The sequence below is a fragment of the Zootoca vivipara genome, chromosome 7, assembly GCF_963506605.1.
Source record: "Zootoca vivipara chromosome 7, rZooViv1.1, whole genome shotgun sequence".
Taxonomy (NCBI): Eukaryota; Metazoa; Chordata; class Lepidosauria; order Squamata; family Lacertidae; genus Zootoca; species Zootoca vivipara.
This window is the reverse complement of record NC_083282.1, coordinates 50,353,007-50,372,385: the sequence shown is the minus strand read 5'-3', so window position 1 is coordinate 50,372,385 and position 19,379 is coordinate 50,353,007. Positions and strand designations below refer to the sequence as shown.

Below are 19,379 nucleotides of genomic sequence, written 5' to 3'. Positions count from 1 at the left end.
GTGAATGAATGAATGAATTTATGTTGAGTGTTGTGAATGTTGGCAGTTTGATGAGACTTACAGTAAGTGATGAGGCTTTACCTCTTCATGCATATGCACATAAAGTAAAACAGGGCTGTATTGTCCATCCCTCTCAATTGATTCAGCTCCTTATTCAATTAACAACAGTAGAGGCTAGAATGTGGTACATTAAAGAAGTCAACAGAAAGCAATGTGTATATCTAGTGACTGAAATCTAGGTAGCTCAAGGGAGCCACAGATGATCTATAGTTTTTCTTTCTTTGCTACAGAGGGCAAGAAAAATCTTAGGTTCTCAAACCAGTCTCACCTGGAGAAAGTTTATTGCCCAAATCTAGATTCTAACTACCGATAGGCCCATTGATGCAATCCTGTAATATATGAAATTGTACAAGATTTAATATCTAGTTGAAAACATATTAACTGATGTACTGTATATACTAACGTATGCAAGACAATTATGTGAACATATATTCAAAAAATCACTTTGTAAGGTATTATCAGGAGGCAATTGACTTATAGCATGACTGGATAGCTCAGATGGTTACAGTGCTGATAATGCCAAGGTTGCAGGTTCGATCCCTGTATGGGGCAACTGCAGGGGGTTGGACTAGATGATCCTCAGGATCCCTTCCTACGATCCTCCTCTCCAACAAATTCAAAGGTTCATTTGACCCCCCCTTTTCTTCCAGATGTAGATCTTTATTCTCCCATTGTTTCTGATGTAGAACTTCACTCACCCTTTCTTCCTTGTCAGGGGCGTACCCAGGATCAAAACTAGGGGGGGCAAGGGGCGGGGCCAAGGCATGGGAGGGAAGGGAAGGGAGGAAGTGCACACGGCGGGGCAGGAGCCGGAGCGCGATGGCTGCCTGGCAAGGGGGCCGCCTGCAGCAGCAGCAGGATTGGCGGCAGCAGGGGAGTCTCCAGAGGCAGGCGGCGGAGGAGAAGCACAGCCCAGCGGAGCGCGAGTTCGGCATTCCCGCCCGCTGCACCGCGCCCTCCAGCTTCCCGCCGCGTTCTCTGGTTCCCCGCCGTGCTTGTCCTTGCCGGAGGGAGGGCGTTGCGCGGTGGGCGGGAACGCTGAACTCGCACTCCGCCGGGCTGTGCTCCGCCTCCGCCTCTGCCCGGCAGCGCCGCTCTCGTGCGCTGGCCCTGCTTCTGGGGGGGGGACCTGCCCCGCACTGGGTACGCCCATGCTTGGGGTGTGTGTGTTGGAGGGGGACACACACCAATTTGTGGTTCGCCTCAGGTGCCAAAATGTATTGGGCCGGCCCTGCTTCTGCACACACACTTCCCATTTTGGGGGGAATTGTGCTGGGTGTTTCGTTCCCAGGGCTGGAACACTGAATCCAACACAGGATCAGGAATCAGGTCTGACTGTGTGTATGAAGATCAGAGCTGCTGTTACTGCTTGTTTGTTGTGGAGTGTTAGATCTCACAAGGAAGTCAGAGTTCTAAAGCACATCTTTTGCTGGGAAAATGCTATAAAAACAATAGTAATACAGCTGTAAACCCGTTGCTTCCTCCTGTTGATTCATAGCTCATTTTGGAGTCTCTTTCTTTGCATAGAAATTAAGCACTTCTCCCGCCAGTTCATGATTGCATAGAGTCATCATACACCAGGACCTTGAGGGGTACTTCAGGAATGGCTTGACCCTCTAGATCAGGGGTGTCAAACTCAAATTCATCGGGGGCCGCATCAGCAGTTTGGTCACCCTCAAAGGGCCGGTTGCGTCTGTAGGACTATGTGTCCACTCTTTATTATCATAAATTATTGTCACTGCATTCAATTATTACTGTTTTTTGTAATAATGTAAGCTCATTCCCGCCCCCACGCGGATCACATTCCTGCGTCGTGGCGCGTGTGTGGGAGGGGATGTAAACAAGGGAAATTTGAACAAAAGGTGGGGATTGACTGCTTCCGGGGGGGGGGGGGCTCAACTAAACCTTCGGCAGGAAGGAGAAAGCCACTGCTGGGATTAAAAACCTGCAGATGGAAAGAGGGCTTCCCTCTCCCGCCCTGCGCACACCCAAACCCCGCTAGGCAGGATGCCACACGCTGCAACCCACCCCATGCTTTGGAGAGGGGCAGGAACATGCGGTGCAGCGCCAACTCCCTGCTTTGCTTTTGCATCCTCCTTCCTCAGCGCCAGAGTCCCTTCCCCTCGCGCTGAGGGAGGGCAGCGGATTTCCTGAGGAGGAAGGCGGTGGCAGCCCCAGCGGACGTGCATCTTCGCCTCAGAGCTGCTCTCCCCCCCACCGTCTTCGCCTCCGCCTCTCCCTACCGGGACTGCAGGCAGAGGAGGCTTGAAAACCTCCCCCCCACCAAAAAAATTCACCTCCCACCTACTCAAACCGCGAGGCGACTCCATCTGGAGCCCTACATCACGAGGGGCTGAGAGGAGGCGGCGGCAGAGCGGGAAGAACAGGAACCCGTGCCGTTGCCGCCGCCTCCCTCCCGGCCGCCCCCCGGGGAGCAGCTCCGCCGGAACTGAGAAGCCAAAGGGCGGCTCGGGGGTGGGGGGCAGAGCAAAAGCCAGGCACCCTCCCGAGTGTCTATGAGGAGAAAACGGGGGAAGAGGGAAGAGAAACCCGGCTCCATCAAGAGAGCGGCTGTTGCGCTTCGCCTACTTCCCCCTCAGGCTCACTCCGCGTCCCTTTCGCCCGCTCACTCGCCCACCTCCCGGATGCAGCCGAGGAGAGGAAGGGAAGCGGCGGGCGGCGGCTCCCCAGTGCCGCCTCACTCGCTCTCGGAGACAACAGCAAAGCCCGCCAAAAAAAAATCCAGCACTGCTCCGTCCCGGCACCAACTTTGCCGGCGGCGCCTGTAGGGCTTTCCTACCTCCTCGGCGGGCTTCCTCCTCCTCCTCCTGCATCTCACTTTCCCGTCTGGCCGCTGTGCCACCGCCTCCCTCAGCCTCATTCGAAATTGAAATTCCCTGGCCAAGGCCGTCAGCGCGGCTCCAGCGCCCCAGCCTCCGCCTGCAGCCCCGCCCCTGGTTTTGACCCTCGGCCAATCGCAGGCTCCAGAACTACTGTCAGCGGCTACTGTCGGCGGCGGCTACGCGGGCCACATGACGAGGTCTGGTGGGCCGGATTAGGCCCCCGGGCCTTGTGTTTGACACCCGTGCTCTAGATATTTCCTCTTTTCAGTATCCTTTTGTCACATTTTCAGTTGTACGTGGATGGGTTGGCCTTGATACTAAATTGTTGAGAGTTTCATAAATAACACAGTACCCTTGCAGTAAAGAAATGGTGAATTAAGGGTTTGATAACTGAATGGTAGTTTGGTGCTAAAACGGATGCTCAACAAATGCTAAACTATAAGAAGGCTCAAAAGTTTACCTGTAAGTCTGCTTGTATATTTTGTTCTTGCTCTCCCTTTACCAGAAATAGGTTTTGTGACTCAGATCTTCATTTGTAAAAAGTGGACCTTTTGTGAAATAGCTTTTGTGCTGCCTTGAGAAAATAAAACTTCATTGCGTAGCCGTATCCATATTTACTCAAGTCTAATGCCATCGAATCTACCGTAACCTCAATTTTCGCAATATAATTTGGCCCAAAAGGTGAGCATTAGATTTGAGTAAATATGGTAGTCTGTCTGTAAATATATCTAATCCAGCATTTGCTATGGTTACCCATGCTTGGAGGGCATGGAGGCAACCACTTCCTATTAGGTGGTACTCGTAGATGTAGGACAAAGAGACTTGGCCTAGCATGTTTGTAATGCCACAAGATTTTGTGGACTACAGTCCACTTCCTTAGATGTCTATGAAAGCTTTCCCCATAATATGTTTGTGTACAGTTGCATCTAACTAAGTCATTGCATAAGGGAAACAGTGAAACAGTTTCCACTGGTTTGATAGAAGTTCCTCTCCTTCTCCTACCCCAGCTCCATCGGCTCTGGAGGGTTGGAGAACCCCACAGTGGATTGGGGGGGGGGGAAGAGAGAATTTATATTGCATGAGTGACATTATTCCACTCGCACAGTGACTTCATCCCTCTCTGTGCCAACTCGTGCATTTTCAATGTAAACGACGACGATACTTTTATAGTAGTCATGTGTTTTACTTAGATGAACAAACTAGCCCTGTTTTAGAATGTTTAAAATCCAGGGTCTGGGTGGAGTTTAATGAGCTATGTTAATGAGACCTCGCAGCCAGCTTTGCAATTTTAACACAAAGAAGCCTTGCTTAGATTAGGAATTTGCTGTCCTCTCCTATGATCTTCTTTGAGGCACTGGAATATCTTGTTTCTTAACATTTTGAATTTCCCCTAATAGGATTTTTCACCAGAGGACATGGAGCTTTCTGCCAGCGATCTCAGCATTTATGATAAACTCTCGGAGACCATTGACTTAGTGAGACAGACTGGTTATCAGTGTGGTATGTCTGAAAAGGCCATTGAGAAATTCATCAGGCAACTCTTGGAAAAAAATGAGCCCCAAAGGGGACCCCCACGCTACCCTCTTTTGATGGTACTCTATAAGGTAAAGCCTTTGTGGATGATCTTGCACTTGTCCATGTCCTTATACAAAGTGGACCACAGTTTGAGGTCAACCTAATGGAGTGAAACCTAATGACCAGAATATATCAAGCGAGATAAAGGCTTGAATCCCTGCAGCGCCTTTCGTTACCATGCCTATTGTCTGGCAGGAATGTTAGAAAGAACTGGCACACAGGGTGAAAATTTTGGTGCCTGGATGCCTGACCTAGTTTTGTTCCTGGAAGTCTGGTTGCATATTTGCATTTTGGCCACAGCTGAATTATTAAATGCACAGGGAGCACATTATGTATAGGCAAGAGCATGTACTGCGCGATAATGCGCTGCAAGTAACATCCCTCCCTCATTGATAACCATATTCACTAGAACATCTGAGCCTACATTCCCGCAATAGCTTTTGTCAGCAGGCAGTGACACTAAAGCAGGGAGTGGTCAGGGCTGATGGGAGTTGGAGTCCATCCACGTCTGGAGGGCCACAGGTTCCCCATCCTTGCTCTGTAACTCCATCTTGCAAGCTTTGGCATCAAAGTGACTTACCATAACCTACATGATTACCTGAAAGGGACAGTTCTCACTCTGAACAAGTGCCTGTGACTAATCTAATGCTTGTCTTCTCTTGCAGGGCCTAGTTATGCTGGGTTTAGTTTTACTAACTGCGTACTTTATGATCCAGCCGCACACGCTTTCGCCACCTGAAACGACGCTCTCCAGAACCCATGCGTGGGGCTCCCTCATTAGTCATATCCGACTGCTGCCTTTACCAATTACCAAGAAGTATATGCTGGAGAGTAAGAAAGTTATTTGCATATTTACTTATTTGGAGTGCATTGGTGGTAGCACCCATGATGATATGCTAAGACAATACATGCTAGGGAAAAATATTCAGTAATTATGCCCCTACCTTTCATTGCAAAATAATACTGCTTTTTACAGGGAGCAAAATGAGAACTATTACCAAGGTCTATATGAGGTCTGCCTGCAGTAATAACTAATTGACTCATCGGCATGCTCAAAGGTTTTGTTTTTGTGTTAACAACAAAGCTTAGCAAATTGGCTCCAGTGGGCATGTTCTGAGACATTACACTCTGCAGCATGGCAACCTGCTAGCATTTTTTTAATATTCTAAAACTGGTTGCAAACCAGTCACAAATGAGGATAGGCAGAGCCTAACGTTGTGCAGGAAAGTTTAGAAAGCACAGGGATGTTTGCTTATTGTTGAGAGGGTGGTTTAGTTTGTTCTGGATTTTTTGAGAGTGAAAACGAACCAGTTACCATTTGCCCCTTGCTTAACAAACTCACACCTCATGAAATTGGTGCAGGATTGTACGTACGCACAGATTGTACACAAGATAATGTGTTGCAAAAGGGAGGTTCTGGGAAGCCAAATTGGACAAGGTGAGGTTTTTCTCTGCTGCTGTTAAGTCTCCTCCTAGCATGAGCAACTTGCCCCAGAGGTGGAGTTTCCAGCTTTTTGTTTTTCCTGGATGGCCTCTGGCTACGCAACTACCGTGTTTCTCATATTATAAGACATGTCTTATATTTATTTTTTCCTCAAAAAAACACACTATGACTTATTTTCAAGGGGTGTCTTATTTTTTTCCTCCTCCTCCTGCCGCGGCCGGCATTGCTGCTGCGCCTATCACTATGTCTTATTTTCGGGGTATGGCTTATATTCCTTGAATGCTTAAAAATCCTGCTATGGCTTATTTTATGGGTATGTCTTAAAATATGAGAAACAGGGTAACAGGTGCAGCTTATCCTGGCATGCTTTACTTATCATACAGCTATACATTTTTTGGAGGGCTGCCAAGAACAAAAATACTTCGGTAAATTTGTCTGCAGTTTAAACTGGACTCAGAAGGCTTGTATTCCTTTTTTTTAGCAGTTGCATCAGATTTTCACCCTTTACTGCTTCTCAGGATGCAGAGATCCTGGCTTTACACCTCCTATATCAAGCACATATCCACAAACGATATCACCAGTTATCATTTTTTGTTATTCTAATGCATTTAAATACGTTAAAATCTTTAAGAATTGCTGTATGTTTTCCCACTTGGCTAAATATTTAAATCATGCATTTAGTTTTATTTGGAGTATTTCAACAATGTCCAAGCATATAGAAAGAGCCTGATCAGGATGCTGCTAATGGTAGTGACCATTAACTCTGGTATTACATGTAAAAACAGCTTGCAACATAATTCCGAGTCTTTCCACTAGTGCCCTAAGCATTCAAAGCAGCATTTGTACAGGAATACTCTGCACTTAAGGTGGTGCTTTGAGTTCTGCATGGAACTTTAGTTCAAAGTTCATAAAATGTGATTTCAGCAGGTAGGCTATGAAAGGTAGTGGTGCAAATCTCTTCTGTTTATTTTTTGCTGTAGTGATTGAAATGTACACGTCAGGAAATGTAGCAATCTAGGTCTTTGTCAACAGAAATGAGGAAGCCCCTCCAAGGAAACTCGGAATGAGACTAGTGTTTTGTAGCTGAACTTAGTATTCAGCTGCTGCAGGAAGGTTTCAGAGCAGTTAACTCTGAGATAATAAACCACCAAGACTTAACGTAAACCAGACATGGGTGTGGGCAGAACTGTCTGAATTGCAGCTAGCAGAAAGGTCATCACAACTGTGCTGCCTTCTCGGGCAGATTTGTTTAAAAACCTTATCATGTTTACATGTGTTGCTTTTGTTTTGTTTTGTTAGCGCTCAGTTGAAGGAAATTTTATTTCTGGGAATGCTGTGGCACACAAATGGTTGTTTTTCCTTTGTGACAGTTAAGAATGAACAAGGGGTGGGTAAGGCAGACGATAGATTGGAATGTATTACTACTACTACTACTTATTACCTGCCCTTCACCCTAGGGTCCCAGAGTGCATTGCAATTAAAATATAGCATTAATATTAAAACATGGTATCGTACAATATTAAAAAACCAGTTTAAAATGGGTAGTTTTCTAGCTGATTGGCAGTGGATTAACAAAGACTATCTCAAAAGTTATTTATTTTTAGCAATAACAAAACAAACCCTTCCGCCTAAATTAGGTTGTTGAAATGAGGAAAGGTAACCAGAAATGAATTTGTGTGTGTGAAAGGATCATGAGCAGAGATTAGTACTGGTATTGAAACCAGTTCCTCAGCTCAGAATGTATATGTTGGCTCAAACCCATTCCTGCAAAAACAAACAAAACCATGTCCAGTTTTTGTAATAGGTCTCTAAATCTATTGAAGATGATTTCCTGAAATCTCACACTCCATTTAAAAATGGAGTGTTTGTGTTTAACCTTTTCCCCTCCAATCATGTCTCCTTCAAAATCATACAGTCCAACTGCTTCTACCTTTGCATAGAGCAGGATGCATATTTGCAAGACTAAATAAGCACCTGGAATCCTTTGGGTGGGAATTTTGACTGAAAAAAGGCTTAGCAGGGAAAGGGCTAAGCACTCCCTATGCTGCTCCTGTGTTTGAAATTGTAGCCTCCCAATAGTACTTTTCATCAAACAAACATAGAACATATATGTGATGTGCGGTCTGCCACTCTCTAGTTTTAATCCTGGGCATAATCACTTCTAAGTAAGCTCTGATTTTCTACAATGTGACGTATACCCTAATAGGCATGCATAGGATTACAGACTGAATTGTTTCATGGCTATTCATACATATGCTTGTACATAAGAGAGAGGATCCTTCTCCCCCCCTCACATTTTCACACTGGGCTTCTATATGTTAAAGCAATTACTGTACTTTTCTAGCTCCCAAGTATAATAGCTTATCTGATACTATTTGCATTCTGTCAAAAGCAAATTGAAGGGCATGCCAAGGAGCATTGTCCCCTCCTAGGAAGATGAGAGCTTTAAGTGTAGTAGTTTGATGGGTCTCCTGACATATTTTTAAAGAAAAGACTGGTGGACTGTGTATTCATAGCTGTTTAGGGCAGTGTTTCTCAACCTTTTTTGGGCCAAGGCACACTTGTTCCATGAAAAAAATCACGCGGCACACCACCATTAAAAGACGGGGCAAATCCTGGGGGTTGGGAATGGGTGGGGGACTGAGGAATAGGGAAGGTGGGGAGACAGGGGGGAAAGGAAGTAGGTCGACCCACTGGCACACACACACACACCCCCCAAAAAATGAGACTGAGAGAGGTCATTCCCACAACATTTACCTGCTTTGCCAGCCCTGGATGAGGTTGGTGTACTTGCTGAGAGAGCCCTCGAGCACCGCCTCCATCATCCTGCCTGCCGCCAGCCCCCCGCTCCCTCCTGGGCTGGCCGCGGCTGAGCTGGGGCTGCTGCTGCTGCCGCCTCCCTCCGGCCTCCCCGCTGGTGTAGCCGTCGCAGCTGCTGCTCCTTGGCAGCCCGAGAGCCCTCCCCGGCTGGCGGAGGAGGACGGTGAGGAGCCCGCCGAGGTGGGGTGGCTGCTGCTGCGGCTGCTGTTACTGCCGCCGCTGGACGGGGCTGCTGCTGCTCCGGAGTCCCCGCCGCCCTGCGCTGCTGCCGCCTCCATGGAGCGCGCGGGGAGAGCGCGAGGAGGCGGCCTCGGCTGCCGACGGCGGGCTGGGAAATACCTGACTCATACGCAAGGAGGGAGAGAGGAAGGGCCGGAGAGAGAGACCCGAGGGGCAGCCTCCGCCGCCGCCGCCGCCTCCTCCTTCTCCCGGGATTGCGGAAAGCAGCGGCGGCGGCGGCGCTTTGTGTCCGGCGGCGGAGAGATCCGCCCCGTCCCTCGATGTTCCCGCTTCCAAGCCCGGCCCCTCAGCCCAGGCGCGCGGCCATGAAGTGCTGCCTCGCTCAGGGAGCGAGCGCGAGGAGATTCCCACCCCAGATGGGCGATGCGAGGAGGAGGAGGAGGAGGGGACAGAGAAACACCCTTTGCGCCCCCGCGCCCTCCAGACTGACCCGGCCTGCTTCCTCTCCTGCGGGTCAACGTTGTGTATTGGCGGCTGCCAGGCACATGACAATGCAAATCGCCCTTCTCGCCGCGGCACGTCGCGGCACACCAGCCAGCGTCTCGCGGCACACGCGGTTGAGAAACGCTGGTTTAGGGTACTGCTCTCTGATTCTTTCTAGCTTGGGAAACTAGCTTCTAGTTTCAGGAATCCTACATTCTGCAAAATCTCCATCTTAAATTTAGCTCACTGCCGTGCCCTTGCATTCGTTGGTTGATTAGGCCCAGCCTTGTAAGTTACTCCCTGCAACTCTTAAGCTGGGAAATGATAAAAGGGAGTAAAGGCTGCTGCCATATCAACATGTGTTTCATAATGTACAATGCAAAGAGCAAATGTAACTAAGCAGCTTTGCTGGGATGGAGAAGAATCCTGTTTAGAGGCTGACTCAAGCTAGATGTCAAGCATCTTTGAAGAGCTGCTGTTTATATTTTCTCTTGCAATATCACTTCAGTACATAATGAAAATGATTAGACATTAAAGGAATTGCTTTGGTAGCTTGAATTAGATGGCAAATGAAAAGAGGAGGGAGCTCTTTGAAGAGAATCGCTCTTGTTTGCAAAGGCTATTGACAGCGATGGAAAACTTCTTCATCACTGTTGCAGTGCCCTGAAAGAGGAAAATGTAGTGGGCACTTTATATTTCCTTTGCCTGGACTAATATGGTCACTATATTATCTATTTAGAACAGATATATAAAGCTTCTTTGGCTCCTGGAAGGACATGCACTTGGATTATGTTATCTGGTGCAACCCCCCCCCCCAATCTAATAACATCTTTCTAGGAACACATTACAGACTATACATGTACTGTGTTCTGCCAATAACCATGTGGCTTTGCTAGCAAATTATTGCTTCATTGTGATCTTTTGAAGTGGGTCATAGCTAGATAGGCAGGAGATATAGCCATAGAAAGGGGCTTACTAGCCACAAGTTACAGGGGCTGATACCTGAGAGGATAATAGCCCTGTTACAGCCACAGTCAAAATTAGGAACTGCTTGCTGGATAGTTAATTCTAGTCTGGCAATCTGAAGGGAGCACCCAGGACTGATGACTTTGATTTTTTATTCCATGGGCCAGATCCAGCCCTGGAACTAACTATATCAACACCCTGGTTGTCCTATCATGTTTTAATTAAGGTTATAGTCAAGGGTTGCCTGTTGTTTCATGTGCAAGGGACAGAAATAAACTTCTCAAGTTGTGTATGTGAAAATCCATGCTTTTTACAGCTACACCCCTTTGGCAAAGCCTGCGCTTGTGTGCTCCATGGCCATAAAGTCTTTCCTGCTAGACTGCACTAGTTTCACCATAGAGGCCAAGCACTTATGAGGTCAGTTTGTATAGCAAAATATGTTTCTGACCCCCCAGGAATGTAGAAGTTGACCATCTCTTGTTTAGAAATATAGCTAGGTGTGCCTTCTTTCTTGCTACAACTGCCCCTGGATAGCGCTAGCTTAGCACAGTGTAGCCTGGAGTACTGCAGCACAGTACCCCTAAATCTGGTTTGGAAGCTACAGCTGGTGCTACCGTAGGTGCAACAGCATGGTTGTTCACTGGTTACATGTAACACCTTTTTGAAGGAACTGCACTGGTCTCAGAACAGTCGTACCTTGGTTGCCGAACGCCTTGGAACTCGTACGTTTTGGCTCCCGAATGATCGAAACCAGAAGTGAGTGTTCTGGTTTTCAAATGATTTCCGAAAGCCGACGTCTGGTGTGGCTTCTGCAGCCACGTCTTGGTTTTCGAACAGTTCCAGAAGTCGAACGGGCTCCTGGAATGCATTCTGTTTGAGAACCAAGATACGACTGTATTTGGTACTGAGCCATGTTTAAGGTGGTATTGTCTGTTTATGAAGCCTTAAACAACTTTGGACCAGGTTGAAGGCCACTTTCTCCCATATAGATCTTCCTGCAGAGGAAACCCTTCCAGAGATAAAACAGCTCTTTGAAGCTACCTCCAAACCACTAGTAAAAGGGCCTTTATAGTTATAGCACCTCCCATGTGTAGCATGCTTCCCACAGTTATGTGGCATGTGCTTTCTGCAGTAAGCCTTCCCACTTTACACACATTTAACTTCTGCGCATTCAGTTTTTCGTGTGTAGCAGAAAATAAAAGTAAAAAGAAGGTGGAAAGGTTATGGGGAAAAATTACTTTGGCAATCCCACCTGCCACTGAACCTTACACATGAGTTTGAGTTTAGGCGCAATCCCCAGAATGTAAACCATGTGTAAATTCCGGGCTTACTGTAGATTGTGTTTCCAATGGAGGTTGAATATTTATCTGCTTACCCAGGTGTTTCCTAATCCTTGATACTGATTATACATACTACCGCAGGCATCCCCAAACTTCGGCCCTCCAGATGTTTTGGACTACAATTCCCATCATCCCTGACCACTGGTCCTGTTAGCTAGGGATCATGGGAGTTGTAGGCCAAAACATCTGGAGGGCCGCAGTTTGGGGATGCCTGTACTACCGCCTATCATAGACACTGTTCTGATGGGATTACAGATAATACTTAATTTGTTTATTATTATTATTGTTACATTTTATCATTGTACACCACTTCGGACATTGCATATATGAAGTGGTATAACAATAGTTTAAAATAATTCTGTATCTTGTTTTTTATTTATTTTATTTACCTACTTATTATTGTTACGATATCATTCACATTGAATCCCACGAGTAGATGAGAATTCCATCATCTAGTGCAGTGGTGGACCAGATAGTTATCTCCTCCGCACATTGCATGCCAAGGTGGGCAGCTGCTCTCCTGACATCACAATGATATCAGGTGGCCTTTTTTGCCCACGGGATCTTATTTTTTACACCCTTTCAAAGCACAATTCAAAGCCGATTTCCGATTTTTGGAAACCCCCTTCAATGCAGAATCTTTCTCTGTGCTTTGCATAGGGCTTTGCAGGCACTTCTGATTGGTGGTGGCCGCAAAGCCCCAGTTTGACTGAGCTTAGTTTTTACTTGCCTCGCACCTGGCATCATACATGGTGTGGCTTGCCTGAAATGGCCTTGTGGGCCAAATAGGGTGGCCTAGAAGGCCCCATTAGGCTTGTGGGCTGGAGGTTCTCCATCCCGATCCAGGTTATGGTACCAGTAATCTCACTTCAGAGGGAGATTCCAGAAAGATCTTAACACAATGGGGAGGTGCATTTGGGATAAGATGCTCCCTCAGTAACACTTACCGGTATATAGATATTGGCACTTTGACTTTTTCATTATTATCTGTCATCGAGATCATTACAAGACTGCAAGACTGTTTTGGCCCCATTTAATTAGCAGGTCTGTCAGTTTCTTATGTCCACATTCTTTGCCGATGGATATTATATGGAGTTGCAACAACCAATCACAAATGTTACAGTCTAAATTTGTTTGTGAAATTTTTGGTCAGTGTGGTTCAAAGTCTCAGTCAAAACTGGAACTCAACGTTCTAGAAACCCTTTCTCCCCCACTTCAAGAGACTAGATCTATCCTTCAGCCACAGATTTAAATCATGAACTATATAATAATGTGCTGGGTGAAACCCAAGATACGTAGGGCTATTTGGAGACATGATTACTCTTAGCACTAGGATGTGGTCCAGTGGGAAGTCCTCCATTTGTTCTTGGCACAGAGAAGTATCTTTAAAATGATGGTAGTATGGAGCTCGGCCAACATTCATTCGTCCCACATTTCTAAATTCCTTTGACATACCAAATCCAAGACTAGAAATGATTATGTTCTCTGCCAGGCATTTCTGCTTCTCTGAAATTGTTTGTAAAAACAGGGTAGACTCTTGGGTTTAGTTTTGGCTGTTTGCAAAGGTACGTGATGTAAAGTGGTGGGCGAAATTCCAGCAGGTCACTTTTAAGCTGGCATATGAGCCACAACTGCCTTGTTAGCAATGAGCTGCAACTGAGGTCTGAAATAATATGATAGGAAGGAGCAGTGAGGAGTCTTTCTACATTTCAGAACCCTTGAGCACTACCTCCAAGCCGTAAATTATGAACAAGGGTGCGGTTAGCAAAAATGGTTCATTTGGGAAGATTTGCAGCAACAATATCTATCTTTTTGGCTCTCTAGCTTAGCGTGAGACATGCTTGGCTTCCGTCCAACATTCAGGGCCCTCTCAGGCTAAATCATGTCTTGGATAGTTTCAGTTGTGTCTGCTATAGAGCATGCACAAAGATATCCTTTGCAGTTTAGTGTTCTTTCCCACCAGAAAATACTGATGCCTCTAGAGGATGTTGTCCATTAACATCAACCCAGCTGCAGCATCCTTACACCATTATGAACTGAACTGTAACTGATGCTCCAGGGCCCTGAATCTTATTGGAAACATCTCATTTTATTATAATCTGAGGCCTAATAACAGGCACATGTGTTGGTACACATTTTTAAAGGTCCAGGCTGGCTTTGTACAGATGGGTGGTGCAAGTTCTTTTTAAACAATGACTTTATCTTGGCTATTCAGTAGTTGAACTGTTTGTTGGATATTTCTTACAGCAAACCAGCTCCATGTTATTTTGGGAATCTGGAAAGTGGAAAACTCTTTCCTTGTTTTGCATTTAGAGCAGCATGTTATATATATCTGGCCACAAAAGATGGGTTTGTTGGGGGTGAACTGTTGGGGTTCACCCAGTGGCAAATAAGGTTTGCCATTCAAAGCTTAATGTTGAGCACATTCTGAGAGAGTTAGCTATTTTTTTAAAAAAATCTTGAGCACTGCATTGTATAACTTGTTAAATTATTCTTTCAAGTTCACTAGACGTGCAGAATTGGGTATTTTAACATACTGCTATTTGAAAACCCGTCTTAGGTCTTAGGTGTAGAAACTAGCTATGAAAACATTTGCTTATATTTCTTGGTAACCCAAAGAAACTGAAAGAGGTATTAACATGATTTCCCAGGGGATCAAGGAATGGGGCTTCTGTTCCATCACCATTCCTACCACTGTCTCTCCCACAGCATAGAACTGTGCAGGATCCCCTTGTCTTACCCTCTTTGCATTTGTTTCTTTGAAAACATTGGGATTGAGGGGAGGCCAAAGAAAGTGCAGATTTAGGAGATGGAGTAAGTGAAATAAGTAGTAATTCATTTATTTTGGACAAAATGTTGATATTTGAATATGAGTGCACATAGTCTTGGTGGTAATTCCACCTTGGTGGTGTTCAGCTTTGCAAAGTTGTGAAGAAGCAGTTTCTTCCTTGCTTCAGGATTGGTATGCTTATTATTATGTAAAACATGGTAGAGTGATGTGTCCCTTTCTCTCTCCCTCTCTCCATGCATTTACCAAGCATGTGCATTTCATAAAAAATCAGTTTTGACATCTGGTTTCTACTGAACCATGTCTGTTGTTCCAGCTGGGGTAATCTGAGGATGAGAACACTAGAACTCTTGTGGCTTGAAATTTGAGGTTTTTAAAAATTCTGTATTTCTTTTTAATTAAATTCTAATGTTTGAGTTTTTCTGTTCATGCTGAAGCCCAGTTTCCAAGTTTTTATCTCCTATCTTAAAAGCTAAAACTTACCCCACAAGAAAATGGAAATTGTGATTTTGAAGTCACTGTGGAATACACATAGCACAAGACACTTAGAATCCTTGCCATAAAAATGACTTTGATAATTAATGGCTCTAGCACTTAATATCCCTGTAAGGTGGTCATAACAGGAGCACCTTTCAGCCCTTTCTGCTGAGTCATGATATGCCATGATATTCTTAGAACAGGCACCCCCAAACTCGGCCCTCCAGATGTTTTGAGACTACAAGTCCCATCATCCCTAGCTAACAGATGATGGGAATTGTAGTCCCAAAACATCTGGAGGGCCGAGTTTGGGGATGCCTGTCTTAGAACCTCTGGTGACAGATAGAAATAAGAGGGGAGGATGACAGATGAGGTCTCCCCCCTTCAGGTTATACCAAGACTGTGACTAAGCTAGAAACTGGGAGGTGGGGGACAGACATGTACTGTATCAGTTCAGTGCTTCAGAGCACAATCCCCTACTAATTGGAGGTTAAGTCCAATTAAGCTTACTCCAAGAGAAGTGTGCATAGGATTGTTTTCTTAATTGCCCCAGTCTTTTACTCTCAAATGTGAAGGATTCATACTGTCCAGGTCTCTGCAAGTTACTTTTGGTGACTTGCAGATGCAAAATTGAGTCTCACTATGGGTTTTTTTTTTAATGTCTAAATGAAGTCAGAATCTGTGCTCCTACTTTTAAATGAATCAAAATAATGGTTTGCTTTCCCTAACTAAACCTGTTTTTAGTTTTATTCTGATATACATATTTCTCCTTGCAGAAAAAAACAAGTCATGAGGGTAGCAAAAACATGAGGGTAGCAATTGTGAGCATTATATGGCCATGTTTTGAGATTGAGGATGTCTGCTAAGCAGGGGAAAATCACTTCTGCTTGGAGTAATGTTGGCGGCTGTAGAGCATGGTACAACTGGTGGGGTTTTTTTCCGCTACTGCAGGTTATTCATAGTTTATGCTTTAAAGGATCTTAGCATCATTTTGAATGTGTGCACCTGCATAAATCCAAAGGAGGCAGACACATTGCCTGAAGTGATCTCATCTGTTAGTGGAGAACTTTACTTGTCCTGAATCAAATAAATAATTTGGCACAGGATAGTCCAGTACAGGCATGACACTTCTACCTAGTCATGCCAAGAAATGGTGCAGCCTGTTACCAAGGCTATGCAGGGCGGATGCATGTTACAGATTTTGCGGGTTGGAATCAAAGTGTGAGCCAACACTTGGAGACCATGTGGCGTTGCCGAGCTTACTCGGCTCCTGATGTGCAAAAACGTTTTCAACGTGGTGTTACTTGAGTTTATTTGTAGTATGATTTAGCCTATATGGCATGAAAGATAATTTTTTTTTATTTAAAAAAATGAATGTATGATATCAGTGTCACCACACATGCTATTCACCTAAGATTTATGGACAAAATGTGCAGTTCTGGTTTGTCTGTCCAGTTTCTATATCATTCTGGGGAAAGTTCTTCACATGCTTGAGGATCAAAAGGCCCCCTTTAGGTACACGCAGTGGGCTGTACATGCCAGAGGGTTTTTTGAACATTTTGAAACATAGCCACTTTTGCTGTATCGCAAGCTGCTTTTGAAATGCTCCTTAAATTTCGAAAGCAATTTGGCATGCACCACAGGTCGTTGTTATTTGCGTATTGTTGGTCTAAAATCCCCTTTAGGGACTAGCTTGTCTGAGCTAGTTGGCTGGTTTTCAGATATTTACATCCCACACATAGGCGGACCCCTATGGTGGGTAGAAAACAATCTTTAAAACACAACAATAAGAGAGCAGCAACTTAAGACGAGCACAGCTTAAAACCACATCTACACTAAGAAACAAAACCAGTGACTAGAGCCAACTTTGAAATAGGAAGGGGTGGAGGTGACAACAATTTAAGCTCTGTGTGCCAAAGGCACATTGAAATGAAACAGTCAACCAGGCCTTGAAATGTCAACCAAAAAGCCTCCCAGGACAGAAAGTTCCCCTTTATGGGGACAATAACTATAAAGTCTCTGACTTGCATACCCACCAGCTGCAGTGGAAGTCCTAAGCACGTAGGAGATGATGATCCTTTAAATATTCTGGTCCCAAATTATAAAGGCAATGACAAACATTTTGGGGCTTGGCAACTGACTGGATGCTCCAAAAAGCTACCACCACCAAATTTATTTATATCCCTCCTCTTCCCCTGACGGTACTTAAGATTTGATAAAATTAAACTAGCTATATAAAAAAAAAAATATTAAAACCATACAAATAATTACAAAACAGCACAGCACCAGCCCTTTAATTAAAAGCAGTCTGTTCTCAATCAGAACATGTTTGGGCTAGTTGGTTAGTCCTTACTTTTGAGTGTTTTGCAGTTAACCAGCCCAACCTAGGAGGTGTGGTAGGTCCATCTTCTCCAGGAAAGGGCCCAGCCAGTGGCCAGTTGTGAGTTCTCTGGATCTAGTCTGTTGTGTCTTAACTTCCCAACCCCCTTAGCTTTTTGAGGTCCATCTTTCCTATCAAATTAGCTTCTTAGCATGCCAAAAGTTGTTATTGCATGTGAAGTGATTTGAAGTGACTGAAAGAATAAAATGTTGATTATATGGGTTTAAAAAAATTAAAAGTGCCTGGTGGTTTGTATGGACAGCCAAGAGAAACAGTTGGTAATGATACAGTACTCTGACCTCAGGACTGAGTGATAGGCTGGCTCCCATATGAAGCTGCTGAGACTCCAAGGAGAGATGCAGAAACTGCTCCTTTTCTACAGCATCCTTTGATGCACAGTGCAGTAGTGAGAAGAACCAGGGAGGAGCGAAGTGGCTGTGAGCTCCTCTCCAGGAGCATGTACATTTATGCTGAGCTAGGGTTTGGCTTAATGTGACGTGTGGACCTGGCCAAAGTGGGACTCTGCTGTCTAATGAGGATCAAAATATCCTCCTTGGTGTTTTGGCACAGAAATATACTGCTTAGTAATAGCACAACAGAATCTTCCTCCTTTAGTGGATTTTAAATGATGTGGGTCTCCGTATCCTCTGCCAGATAAATGCAGAATTTCAGCTTCGTTATCTCTTTGTCATGGCAACAGCAGCTCATTTATACTAACTTCTATGTTAGTCTCAGCTTTGCAAATCTCTTGTGTGTGCCTGGTCTCTTTAAACTGGCGGGTGAAGATATACACATCACTGCAAGTTACATGAACTGAGTGTTGGAAATACCGTAGCATGCCTCTTTTTAAGAGTTGAGAAGGAGAGCCTCCCCAGATATGTGGTATCTTAAGCTGCTTGTTTCAAGGATCTATGTCAGGCATCCCCAAACTGCTGCCCTCCAGTTGTTTTGGCCTACTACTCCCATGGTCCCTAGCTAACAGGACCAGTGGTCGGGGAAGATGGGGATTGTAGTCCAAAACATCTGGAGGGCCGAAGTTTGGGGATGCCTGATCTATGTTGTAGTCTTGGTGGGGAGGCGATCCTACTGATGAGAGCCTGTATGTATGCATATTTGTAGCCCTACTGCTTGTAGTTGCAAAAGGATTGCTCTCTGCATGCAGACTTATGAAAGTAGGGACTGGTGGTGAGGACACATCTAGAACTGGGTGCTGGCCCTGGAATCAAACACAATTGCTCTTGAAACCTTAACAGACATGTTTTAACTACAGCATTCCAGCTTGAATATTCTTTTTTTGTTGTTGTGAATTTACAAACTGGCTATGCTGCAAACTGATCAAGGCCTGCGACACTTAAAGGCCAAATACACCTTGAGTATGCCCACAGACAGACCGATAATCTGAAAGGAATGCACAGGAGCGTAACTGAGGGTAGTAGGGGAGAGAAGACTACTGTGTCAAACTCCAGTTCAATCCTCTTGTACAATCTGTGTTTGCATTGCCTGTGCTCTTTGCTCAGTCTGTTATTCTTCCATGTCACCCTTCAGTCTCTCTCCAAATCCAGGCTAGCCTGCTGCCCTCCCTCCCTTTTCCCACTGCACTTTTTATGCAAGTCACACACTTTCTGGTGTACAAAGGAACACCCTCAACAATAAATCTCAGATTGATTAAACAATTTTTTTTAAGCTCACTTGGAATACTTGAGTGGGTTATTCATGGCAAACAAAAACCTCCTGAATCATGCAATTGAGAATGCAAATACCCAGAATTGGCTGCAAAGATAATTTGGGCTCTGTTTGGTGGATGTGATTAATGCACAGCCGTACAGATTGCTCTGTGCGGTGCTAAACATCTCAGTCATTCAAATTGGGTAAACCTCCTGAAATGGCTTCAAAGACTTTAAAGGCATCAGAAGCATTTTAACGGTCCTCCTTTTCCATGAATTTCGTATTGTCTTCTGTTAGGGTGTACTGAAGGAAATCAAAGGAAGCATTGTTGATCACTTGTTACAGAAGGTGATCCTTA

General features: G+C 45.1%; 1 protein-coding gene across 1 annotated transcript in view; it reads left to right on the top strand.

The window, feature by feature from the left end:
* Positions 1-19,379, top strand: part of C7H6orf89 (chromosome 7 C6orf89 homolog) — a 36,978-nt gene that overhangs the window by 988 nt on the left and 16,611 nt on the right. The window contains exons 2-3 of the mRNA XM_035122978.2: positions 4,301-4,507; positions 5,144-5,309. Of these exons, the coding sequence (XP_034978869.1) occupies positions 4,319-4,507; positions 5,144-5,309 (355 nt within the window). The 5' untranslated portion in view covers positions 4,301-4,318. The remainder of the gene's footprint in view (positions 1-4,300; positions 4,508-5,143; positions 5,310-19,379) is intronic.